The 12709-nt window shown below is 37.3% G+C and overlaps 1 protein-coding gene across 2 annotated transcripts in view; it reads right to left on the reverse strand.

Annotated features, from left to right (window-relative positions):
* Positions 1-12709, reverse strand: part of CLCN3 (chloride voltage-gated channel 3) — a 70106-nt gene that overhangs the window by 44166 nt on the left and 13231 nt on the right. For both annotated transcript variants that reach the window (XM_068402858.1, XM_068402860.1), the window contains exon 2: positions 11625-11800. In XM_068402858.1, coding sequence (XP_068258959.1) covers positions 11625-11784 — 160 coding nt within the window. In that variant the 5' untranslated portion in view covers positions 11785-11800. The remainder of the gene's footprint in view (positions 1-11624; positions 11801-12709) is intronic.

Raw genomic sequence — 12709 nt, forward strand, 5'->3', positions numbered from 1 at the left:
AACCTAATCTACCCTCTTTCAGTTTAAAACCATTCCCCCTCGTCCTGTCACTACTTGTCCTTGTAAAAACCCCTCTCCCGCTTTCCTGTAGGCCCCCTTCAGGTACTGGAAGGCTGCTAGAAGGTCTCCCCGGAGCCTTCTCTTCTCCAGGCTGAAGAGCCCCAACTCTCTCAACCTGTCTTCATAGGAGAGGTGCTCTTCATAGGAGAGGTGAAGAAAGATACCTTAATCCTCCCTCCACACCTTATGTTTCCCCTTTTAGGGAGAGAGAAGAAACACGTTCAACATAGAGTGTAAGAACAAGTCAGAGGTTAGACAAATCAGATACACCCAGGGAAAGGTGTTTTGAGGTGACAGAACAAGGCCAATGAAAAGAAGGGGAGTATCACAGAGGTATGATGGCCTGCTTACCCAAGGTTGGAGGGAGTACCTTAACTCTGAAGCACTATTCCACTATTTCGTATTAAAAAGTAAGCTAGTTTAAGACAGCCAAGCACCTTTTTACACATAAACCAAACATATTCTCTCAATTCCCTCCATTACTTGGTTTATTTTGGTTACAGAGTATGTAATTTCATTGCACCAGGTAATGAAATTAAAATCACGTCTTTTATGAAATTCCAAATGTGAGACTGGGGATGATGACTGATTTCATTAAAGTAACAAGAGATGCCAAAAATGTGTCTGATAATTACAAATATTATTGTGACTGATGCAAAAGATTTTTGTGACTCTTAACTGTCATTTTCTTTCCTATTATTATTCAAAACTAAAGCTTCTCCTTCAGCAGTGCTAGAAGATAATGTTCTCTTGAAAAATGCTACATGATAGAGCACTCCTCAAAACAGCTACCATTTCCAACCATTCTGAAAATAATTTAACTTTTATGCACCCTCAGCTGAAGGCTTGGCATGAAAGCATCCATTTACAATAGGGTGCCCAAAGAATACACAAAATGTCTCAAAACCTACTGTGTCCCATTCCTCTTTCTTCCATTCCTTTTCTTTACAGCTTTATTCTCCTGCCTTTTTTCCAATTTCTTCTTTCATTTACACTTTTCCTCAATCCATGTGGCCAAATTAAGCCCAGGTCTAATCCCTCTATCAGCTTGACTTCTCCTCATACTTAACTTGTCTCAGTTTACTGACCTTGCAGCCCCTTCAGTCTGACTTTGTTCATTCTGCATAAAATCATATAACTTTCTCATCTGGGTCACATAGAGCCAGCAGTGGGAACCCTAAAGATGATAGAAGAAGGACAAACACCCTTCTCCCAGTTCCAGTACCCAGACATGGTCCAGGATGAAATAACTCAAAGATGCAATCACAAAAAAAGGAAAAAAAGGAAAGGAAAAAAGTTCAGTTATACATAGCTTCAAATTAATACACAGTAAAAAAAATTCTTTTTAAAATCTTAAATTACAGAGACACCAAACTTCATTCATTCACCAGCATTACACAGAACCTGTGCTTGATCACAGTGATGTTAGCAGAAGGCTCCCAGCTCTGTATCAAGCTATATACAGAAGACTCCATTAAGCTGTTTCCATTGCCACCTCATGAAAAGCCTCAAGGAGGCAGACAGACAATGACAGGAAAAATTTTAGACCAAATATAACGTAAAAGCAGAAGAAACCAAATTTATAACATATGCTGTTGAGTAGTTCAAGGCAGATGGGGTTTAAACAAAACAGGAGTCAAAAGAAACCCAGAGGGATGTGCTTAGCAGTAACACACAATAAAATTTTTTGTATAATAAAATGCAAATAGAAAAAAAAAAGTGTCTTAATCACAGTTTCTTTTTCATAATCGTTTGTTTCCCACCAATTAGTTACTTAATTTTGCTCACAGTCACTTCACCCAGCAGAGAACACTTTATTCCGGGATCTAGCCTAACAAGCTTGCTTCTTCACTGGCCAACCACGGGTTCCTGAATTATGCTTCTACAGTATTGTATAACTTCCAATGGTGCTTTTACTCACTGTCCAGACCCGGAAGACTGTAACTGAAGTCAAACCCAACCAGCAAACAGAATGCAGTAGAACAGGTCATATAGCCACAATCATGTTGTGTAATCAGTTCCGAGACTGACTTCCCCCCAGGGCAGCTGAACCTTCACTGCGAATCAGTGAAATACAAGTAAATGCTCCTCGCCATGCAAAAAAGGGCAGGAGAAGAAAGAGACAGAAAAAAAGGGGAAATAATGAAATCATGATGCAACATTAACGCCTAAGACCAAAAATAAACTGGAAAAAAACCCCAAGTGTTCGCTCCCTAAAGACTGCTTTGACATCTTGGCCCAAAACATTGAAGGCAAGACTACTCTCTTCAGTTTTCTTTTCATTTCTTTCTGGGGTTGTCCATCATGGAAAAACAAGTGAGAATGAAGGAAAAAAAAATACCCAACAATGCTGGAAGAAAATCCTTGACATCAACAGACTACAAACAGCTATCAGCTCTGAGAGGTGGGGTTTTTTCCTTTGTTTTCTTTCTTTTCTTTCTTTTTTTTTTTTTTTTTAATTGGTCAGCTTTACACTTACATTAAAAATATCTGCTTTTACTGCACTAATCATGCACGGAGGACTTGGAAAGAAAAGCAGGCTATTTTCTGTGAACAAGCTGCTTTCTCTGATTCTTTAAGAGCCTCTTAACTACTTTCTTTTTTCTCCTTTTGTTTACAGGGGAGGCTTTTACTAAGAAAGAAAGTCCTGCTGTTTTCACCTTTCCTCACACTCCAATCCGCTAAAACTGTAGCTATAACTCATCAACAGGAAGATTTGTTATCCTTAGGAGGAAGCGATTCCAGCTTACTTAGCAGCTTTCCTGAAGTTTACTTCTCCCTTTTCTAGGGCTAGGCAAAATTCTGCTACCGAGATCATTCTGTTTTACCCCTTACCTAAATGCATATAAGGAAATAGGTTTTATCTGCTAGATTGCTCTTATTCTGGTTTATGGTTGTTTATTTTTAGCCACTATTTCCGACTTACTGTTCAAAGTATGTGCAGGGGATAAAATTACAGCACCAACATGTATTCCTCCCTAGATATGCTATATACATTAAGCTTACTTTCTATCTTCAAGAATATTACCTCTTCTCCATACATACATAAGCTGTGTGAACACAGTGCCAACAGCAATTCTGTATGTTGTTAATACATAATACTGTACTATGCCAGGCATATTTGAATTCCATGAAACTATGAGCTCAGCTTAATAGTGATGAGAATAAGACTTGCTACTCTATTTCCATGACATGTTCATCTTCCAAATGCTGTGTGAAGTTCTGATCCTCCCCCTGAGTAACAGATACTAGAAAAGGTTCAGAAAGGGGCACTAAAAAGGATCCAAAGAATGGGATAGCTGCAAGATGCAACTGAGCAAACCAGAAGTCCTTAACCTGGACAAAGAGATAACTGAGGAGGGAAAGAAAGAAGTAGCAATGGAAATCAAATTTTCACTATCTGTTCTAATAAAAGAGCTCTTAAGATAGTTATTGTTTTAGAGGACCAAGACCACTACAAACAACAAGGGCAAGGAATACAATAAATTTTTGTTAATGAGTATACATTGTATACAGGTATAGCAAAACATAAACTATAAACATGTTGATACCTCACACCGGTGATTAATAAATGTACCTGCTCACTGATTTGCTGTAATTAAATCACTGCTCTGACGCAGTTCTTTTTGGTGGGAAACTTGGGATTTTAATCCATGATTCTTTCCTCTTAGAAGTGGGAGAGAAACTACCACCTTTCACAGTGACAGCACCATGCTATACATGTGTTAATCCTCGTTCCTTTCTACATGCATATGGCCAATGCATGATAAGCCTTATCAGAGTATGTGTATTTGGCAAGACAATCAAGTCATCCTAGTTTCAGGTCACCCGTCCTAGTCTCCTATCAAATCTTTTTGTATCAACAGCAGTTTCATTTCAAGAAGCTAGTAAAACCCCCTAAAAACCCTATGTATCAGAAGGATTTTTCACAGCTGCAACTATCAACAAAAAAAAAAAAAAAAAAAAGAGCTTAAACATTTATGCTGTACAAGGGTGAGTGACAAGGAAGTCCATGCTAACATATAGGCCAGTGCTAGCCTAGGCAAGACTCTTGGCAGTTATAGCTGTTCTTAGCAGTATTTATACCTTGATTTAGGTTCAAAATAACGAAAAGAAGGTGGTTCTTCACATAAAGTGTAGCTAAGCTCTTAGATCTTGACAAAGGATGGTGTGGATGCTAAAGAATTTCTTCAAGAAAAAGTCAGTGGAAGAAAAATTCACTGATGAGGACTAAAACTCTAAAAACCACCACTCAGTTGAGAGAGGCCTTCAGTCATACAAAACTACTGTACAAGTACTCAGATGCCTATCACTTACTTACCCTGTTCTTAACTCTTCCTTAAGCACCGAGTTTTGGCCCCTGTCAGAGACAGGAAGCAGAGCGACATGGATTTGTGGTTTGAACCAGTACAGCTGTTGTGTTTCAGGGACATCATTACATCCTCTTCCAGAATAACATTTCTGTTTAATCCAAGCAGATGAAAAGCTTTCCCTTTAAAATGCTGGTAAGCAAGAATATTCTCAAAGGTGGAAAACAAGACTGCAGCCTGATATCAATTTGGTTAAAATCATATCACAGAATCGCAGAATCAACCAGGTTGGAAGAGACCTCAGGGATCATCGAGTCCAACCGCTGCCCCTACACCACCCTGTCAACTAGACCATGGCACTAAGTGCCATGTCCAGTCTTTTCTTAAACACATCCAGAGATGGTGACTCCACCACCTCCCTGGGCAGCCGATTCCAATGTCTAATAACCCTTTCTGTAAAGAAATTCTTCCTAATGTCCAACCTGAACCTCCCCTGGCGAAGCTTGAGGCTATGCCCTCTTGTCCTATCGCTAGTTGCCCGGGAGAAGAGGCCAACTCCCACTTCACTACAACCTCCCTTCAGGTAGGTGTAGACTGCAATAAGGTCACCTCTGGCTGACTTGAAAGAACAAATCAAAGGCAAAATGAATAAGTGAAATATTATTAAAGGTGTAGTGAAAATTGTTTATTTAGTACCTAAAGACTTCACGGTCATATTAGACTAAATTATTTTACTGAGCACTTCAGACTCTTCTTTCTACATACCTATATATGTGCCATCGCATTTCCTTTGCTTTGATTCCTTCATCTTACAATATTCATACAGCATGCCTGGGAGAAGGATGTACTTACAGTAACACTACACCAGGCCACCAAATCAGTAATAACTGCCTTAGCAGCATCTGTTAACAAAGCCAGTGTGCTTCAAGCACTTTAGCATAGCTGCAGAAGGAAACCAACAAGATTATATAACATCAGCAAGATGGGAAGAATTAATTACTAGTATTATGATTAATCTTCTTCCAGAGTATCAGGCTAGAAATGCATATGCTTGTGTGTTTTGGAAGATGATGAAACCTAATTTTGTAAATACAACTTTGGCAGGAAAGACTGGTGAGACCATTCAAGGACTGTTGGTAGGGTTAAGTTCTAAAACCAATACAAGTCTCATACGCTATAAACAAGTCTTCAAAGAACTGACCATGGCATTTGTGAGAAATTGAAATGGTCAATATTTGGTTTTAAACATTTAAGAAAACAAGAAACTAATTAGTTACTAAAACTCTACATACACACCGCTATAATTTCTGTCCCTCAGAAAGTCTAATGCCACACCAATCCAATTACAATCTGAAGGCCCAGACTAACACTGTAACACCATTACAGGCTGTTTAACTGAAACAATATCAAGTGAATTTTAATTTTGGACAATAAGTATGTTTAAAAAAAAAAAAATCAGAGTTCAGGAAAATCACTATCACAATAAACACGTAAGATGCAAAAAAACATTGCAAACACCTGCAACTCACTCAATAATGACATCCAATAACAAAGATAAAACATTTTTTCCCCTTAACCTAAGAATCTTCCAATCAATTTTTCTATTTTCTACCAGGAATTTTGAAATCCTTGAAGGAAGAACTTCGTTAATTAGCCCAGTTATCCATGTAAACATAATGTATAACAACTTGTGTTCCAGATAGATGGACAAAATTAACTTCATGCATTACTAATAAAAAAAGTAAAAGAAAATATGGTTCTATATTGTCAGATATCCTGTGTTCAGCTGCATTAGTATGAAGCACAGGTAGAATAGCTGCAGCTCTAACTACAATCCAACAGAAAAAAAGTAAGTGATAACAGTTAGTGACAATTTAACTATTCAAAATAAAGCAGCTGTGCCTCATACTTGCCCTTGTGATCAGAGCAAGTCATGTTATCTCATGCTTCAATTTGTATGGCATCATTTGAGAGCAAATATATTCCTTACTTAAGAAGAACAACAAGCCCTTTAATGCAACTATTGCTAACATGGAAAATACGTCTATGTAACTTATGGAAGACATGTCAAACTGTCATAGTTACTGTTCAGTCAAGTCAGTTTTATACTACATGCATGGAAAACACAAACAATGCCAATGATGCAAAATGACTCTGAAGACCCTTCTTCATATCAGCTGTGGACAACAGGAAGAATCTGTTAACACAATTTCCATGCATAAAGAATATAACAGGAACTTAAGTTCTTTATGCAGGTAGTAAGTTAATTTATTCTTTTCTTTGTATTCTTTCTTTTCTTTATAAACTGCAATAGCTAAATAGAAACAACAATACATGTGAAAGGACATTCATGTGTTGTTGGAAAAGACAAGTATGTCTACGTCTTGCTTGAACAATTAACCTCTGATGCGGTACGAATTTTCTGATTATACAGAACCACCTGCACTTGCTGGAAGTTACATTCTGTTTCTCGAATAATGCCATAATATTAGTTCACTGTATCATATTTTTAATGTCGGTATTTAGGGTGCTGAAAATGGATTGCTTTGGTCTCAGTTTAGGCAAAGGACTCCAACTCATGGGTAAGGACAGTTTAGGAGAGCTGCAGTGTTTTACACCATGACCTGTTGGCATATTCTCTTTTTTAGTGGCGCTGCTATCACTGCAAGGAGATAGGAGTGGCTGTGGCAGCAGCTTTCAAATTACCAGTTTACAGGTTGTCATATTAAGGTTAACTATTGCCAATTTTATGTTAACACCATATGCCAGACTATAAACTGTCTCCACACTGAAGTCACAATATAAGCAACTAAGCTCCTTCAACTGAAACAGAAATCACTACAGCTACTGAAAAGAACACCAAGCTCATTCAGGGCTCAGACTCCCACATACAGATCAAAGTACCTTGTGATGTAAACGCCAGTGAGATCATTTGTTTGCAAACCATTTTTTCTGCAAATAAGGTTTAATCATGTGATTTCAGTCAGTGCCTTGAAAAATTTGCAGTCTGACAACAGTACAAAAATCCACCTCCTGCTGAGCTTGCCCTACACTTAAATAAAAAAATAATGAAAACTGATGCAGTCCTCTTACATCATATAAACTGCCCTCAGTTTTAAGTAAAATTATGAAGACCTCTCAGTTTCATCTCACTAACTGGCTAACTCTAAGTCATAAAAGAAAAAAGTTTGAACTTTTGAAGAGACTTGTTACACCCTTCAAGCCCAGCCAGTAGTGGAGAATTGTGTCTTTCTCAAACTTTAGAGACAGGCAAGGCAAGCCGATGCTGAGAGAAGAAGAATGGGTTAGACATTTCATCTTCTCACTCATATTCGCCAGTTAAAATATTAAACTGATAATGTATTTCAATTCTAGAGATTTCACTTCTGTTTAGAAAGAATTCTTTTTTCCCCCATTAAAGTGATGGAAAACAATGAATATTCTAGTGTAACAATTTTTAAAAAACTAAATAGTATAGATCTCCTCCTATAAAACTTAAATCGGTAAACATTAGCTTATATGACTTAACTACTGAAGAACCGATAGCGTCTCAATGATAAGTATAACGTGTTTAAATTGACCTAGAAAGAGGCAGGGCAAACAGCCTAAAATTAAAATATAGGCGAAAGTACATTGCACATACAAGCATTGGTAAGACGTCCTCCCTACAAAGAGGCAGATACTTCTGTTATCAGTATAATGTCACTGTACTTCTCATTAGACAGCAGATCAACAAGGAAAAACACTAACTTCAGTAGTACAAAAATTAGTTTTGATAAGCAACAAAAGCAAGTTTTGACCAAAGCTGACAGGCAGTATCTCTTCTAGGCAGGGCTTTGGTGCAAGCCATCCAAGCCTCCACATGCATAGCAATTTAATTATTTAGCATGTTAAAACCCACTGCTGCTCAAAGAATTTACACTTTCATGATACCTACTTGTTCTCCATAATGCTGCCACTAAAAGTCTGAAATTTATGCAAAGAAAACAGCTACTGGAGAACATAATAGATATATGATATACTATATATATAAGTATAGTTACTATACATTTATATATTTATTAAGTATATAATACTACATATTCACAATTTCTGTATTCTTCTCAGATGTCACAGTGAAGGATAGGTAACATACATGCTTTCAGATGTTGTTAAGAGAAACAAGCTTGTTGTACAGCGTTGTTTTTAACATAATGGTGAATCCCCCCATATGGAACTATGCAAAGCCCAAATTGCAAATCAGAGGCAACACTAAAAAGGCAAATGTCTATCAACTAAATATTAAAGATACCTAAAAGTCTAGGTGATAGGACTTTTTGAAGATGGGTTCCAGTTAACATTCACTTGCTTAGTCCCATGTAATAGAAAAGATTTTCCCACATAAAACAAGTAGTAGTATTCTTTCCCAATACCATCCAATTTCCACATGCTCTCAACAGAAAGCATATTCACCATTGAGTAACAGCCTCAATGGCTTTGTAAGTCTCAGTTAAGTGCTTAAGTATGAGTGGTAACGTGAATGGCAGTACTGTGCAGGCTTCATAGAATTGCTGTCCTGACAGCCAAACGACTTACTAAGCCTACTGAAATGAGCAGACTTCCATTAACTTACTGCCCTCTGAATGAGGGGGAAGGATTCCAATTACTTTAGAAATTCCATATTGTTAGCTTTTTATCTGCATAATACATGTGCAGTTTATGGTTCAATTTTCATTAGCCCCAAAGAAAAAAAAAAAAAAAGAAAGAGAATTTCTTAGTCCTTCATTTTCTCCTCATTGCATGATCTAGATTTTTTAAAATCTGTAATTCTATATTTTATTACATAAACTGTAAAATTATGATGAACACTCTATTGTCCATGGCAATTTATCCAGATTGGATAAATTCGTGTCTGTGCTCATTTGTACTCCAAGCTTACATTCTGCAGCTATGCACCTTTCCATTTAACTACGTTATTTCCACAATCATCTTAAGTAGAGATATGTTATTGCCATTTTGTTCATGTTGCTAAGAAACCAGGCTCCTAAGTTCTTCCAGCTCTACAGACTTAAACTGTATGTTTGAACAGGTCTCCTGATTTTGGCAGGGATCACCAGCTAAAGCACACAGCTAGACCTAACGCCTCTGCATTCACATCATGCTCTGGAGGGCCTGCAGTGCCGAGAAGCATGGGATCTTCCAGTTACCAGGATGGTCCTGCCCTTCCTCAGGAGGTGGGACAGATTCTGTATGGTGGATTCATCTGTACTTAGACTCAACAAAGCAAAAATATGTTAAGAGACTAATAAAGGATAAGAGAATTTAAATCATAATAATTAAAACAACAAAAAAAACCCCAAACAAACAGTTGATGCTAAGTGAGTAACAAGAAGACTACAAAAAGGGCACATGCAGTCCAGCAAGAAAGTGCTTGTTTGGTCTTGTCAATGAGATTTGCTGAATTAAAAACACACAAGAAAAACCACCTTACACATTTGGAGACATAAGGAATGAGAAACACAGACATTCACCTCCTGCATGTAAGTTTTAAACAAACTTCTTTGGAAGTATGTTCTTACCACCTTGAAAAGAAAATTTGCACCAGATTCTGATCTACCACTAAGACATTTACTATTATTTACTGTACAAGAAAATATTTTCTATGCAGAGAGACATATAAATCATCGTTCACTTAAATAAAGTAGTGCTTATTACTATTGCTGCCTCTTAGTGAGTAACCAGAATTGTGGCAAGCAGATGCACCATTAGAAAAAAAATCAACTCCAGGAAAGAAATACATTAATATTTATGTTCTAATGTACATTCTAATGCTTCAGTACTACAATAAGATAGGGGCTGCTGGCATGTGCAGCAATTAGCACTGCTTTTGACACCGCAAACAACCAACCACCTCATCTGTTTGGACTCAATTTACAGATCTAATTTCACAACAGGTAAGGGGCAGAACACTGGCTCTGAAACTATTTACTTTACTGCAAACTCATTTCTCCTTAAAGCCTGAAGTGATGGAGAGGATTTATATAAACAATAACCAGAGTAGCTTCAGGCTTTCAGTACAGGTTGCAAATATTATGTTGGACAAGCAAGGCACTCGCTTTAAAAGTGCCAGATATTCAGAACAAAATATTACACACAGAAGCCAGCAGTTCACTTAGTAATTTCCTAACTATCAAGTGCTTGACTTCATCATGCTGGTGTTCTCTAAGTAATTTGGCAGAAGGATTTTTTATATAGATTGAAGGTGTACTGCCTCTCGATACCTGTATTGGTATACAAGTTAAATAACTGCACATTCAAGACATATCTAATTAGACAAAAGGAATACAGATGAGAAGGGTGCTTACAACACAACTATCTAGTACAATGCCAACATCCAACGCTGTGTGGCAAAGAGAAAATGCATGAAGGAAGAGACTCTGCAGGGACAGAAGACAACTGAATGTTAATGGGGGAAGAAAGGATCCTACAGAAAGAAAACTCAAGAGGCTGAGTTTGATTTTAAACAAAATAAGAGGAAGTGAGAAGAGTATTTATTTAATCAAGTTTACAATCTGAAATGGAAATTACTTTCTTTCCGTCCTTCTGTTCCCCTCTTTGACCATTGCTAAGAGAATGTTAACGCTTTCACTCCATTAACTGCTTTGTCAATAAAAAAAAAGGAAGAGCTTCCCAGTTCTTTCTTCTTTGTATTACCTAAGTGCTATTATCAGTGCTCAAAGTAACAAGTTTTCTTTGCAACTTTTCACCTAGTCAAAAATTCAATGGTGTTTTCTGTTGCTTCTAACACCTCTACTTATAAGGTTTTTGCCTCTCTTTTACAGATTTGAAGCTGAATCAAGCAGAAACAGATTTATCTCTAGAAGTAATGATTAAAAGAGAAAGTTAATTTCTGCCCGAAAGAAATTTTGATGACAGTGAGACTTCCAAAATCCTGCTGCAGATAAGAAAGACCAGGTAGCAGCAGAATAGCCATCCTTCCCCTACTTGACAGCAAGTTTGTCATTTGACAGAAGTTAGTATCTGACTTATCAGAAGTCTTCCCATACAACGTAACTGTTAGGCAAGCACACATAAAAACGTTCAGCCACTTCCAGGTTTAAAGCATCCCTCTGAAGGGCAGATTAGCTAAAGAGAAACATTAATTAGTTATGAAAAGGGATTGGTTTAGTTTATTTAAAAAAACAAAGCGAAACACACAAAACCACAAAAATACAACCCAGGGAAATTTTTATGCTGAAATTAAAATTAACTTACCAATCGATGCATCACCATCCAAGAGATTGTCATCTTCAGAGGTCTGAAAGTCCATAATTACACCAGCTCCATCTAAAAGCTCCTCATCGCTGCTTGCACTAGTTATACTGTTGTAACTGTTTCGATAGTAGCCTCTATGAAACAGCTGCTCAGACTCCATTTAGCTGCTTTACAACCTATATAAAGAAAATTAATTATTTTCTATTTGAATATGCACAAAAGACTGAGAAGTTTACATCAAATAAAACAAGTGTATTTTATGCTTTGGGGAAACAGTATTCAAGTCACAATACTATAAGTTACAAAAAATGTAGCAGTAATACAGAGCATTCTATATATATATAACATTTTACACAAATCTTTATTGATTTTTAACTGGATGATGCTTCCACATCCCCTTCCTTGGTCTCTCCTTAGTTCAATGTTATCATCATGAAAGTATTTCACTTTCAGTACAGGTGGTCGGAATGTGCATGCCCCATGCGTATGATGCATTGCACCGTGAAGCTGGTGTAAAATCCAGCCAATGTTAAGGTTAAAAAATGAGTTTCTTTAGTCATATCTCTGTGCTGTGTCTGGTTGGAGGGAAACAGATGGCAGGCTAAAGCTGTAGTCCCCTGAACACAACTGTTCACATTCTTTTACACAGAAGAGCGAAAACATAAAAGTGGAAAACAGTTCCAAATCTTTGTGTCCACATAAAGCTTTCAAAACCCTTACCTATATGCCTTTTGTTTGGTTGTTATTTTATCCCTAAACACAATGAGGTGTCAGCAACACATGCTTTTGCACATTCACTATGACACTAACACATTAGGTTTTCACAGATTCAGGCCCAGTCCTCCTTTGCCTCGTAGCATTAAATCCACAGAAATAACTTTGTGAAGAGCGTGGAAGGGTGGGCGAGATGTGATCACACCTTGACTCCATGCTCGTCTTCATCCAAAGAAAGTCTTGTGTTTGTCATTTCTCAAAGATCATTGCTCCTTATTAACATACAACAGCCCAATATACATTTTTTTCAGTAACAAGAAACCTTTCATTCCCTCCAAGCAAAGGAGATGCCCCCGCAACAGACCTCCACA

The sequence above is a fragment of the Nyctibius grandis genome, chromosome 6, assembly GCF_013368605.1.
Source record: "Nyctibius grandis isolate bNycGra1 chromosome 6, bNycGra1.pri, whole genome shotgun sequence".
Lineage (NCBI taxonomy): Eukaryota > Metazoa > Chordata > Aves > Nyctibiiformes > Nyctibiidae > Nyctibius > Nyctibius grandis.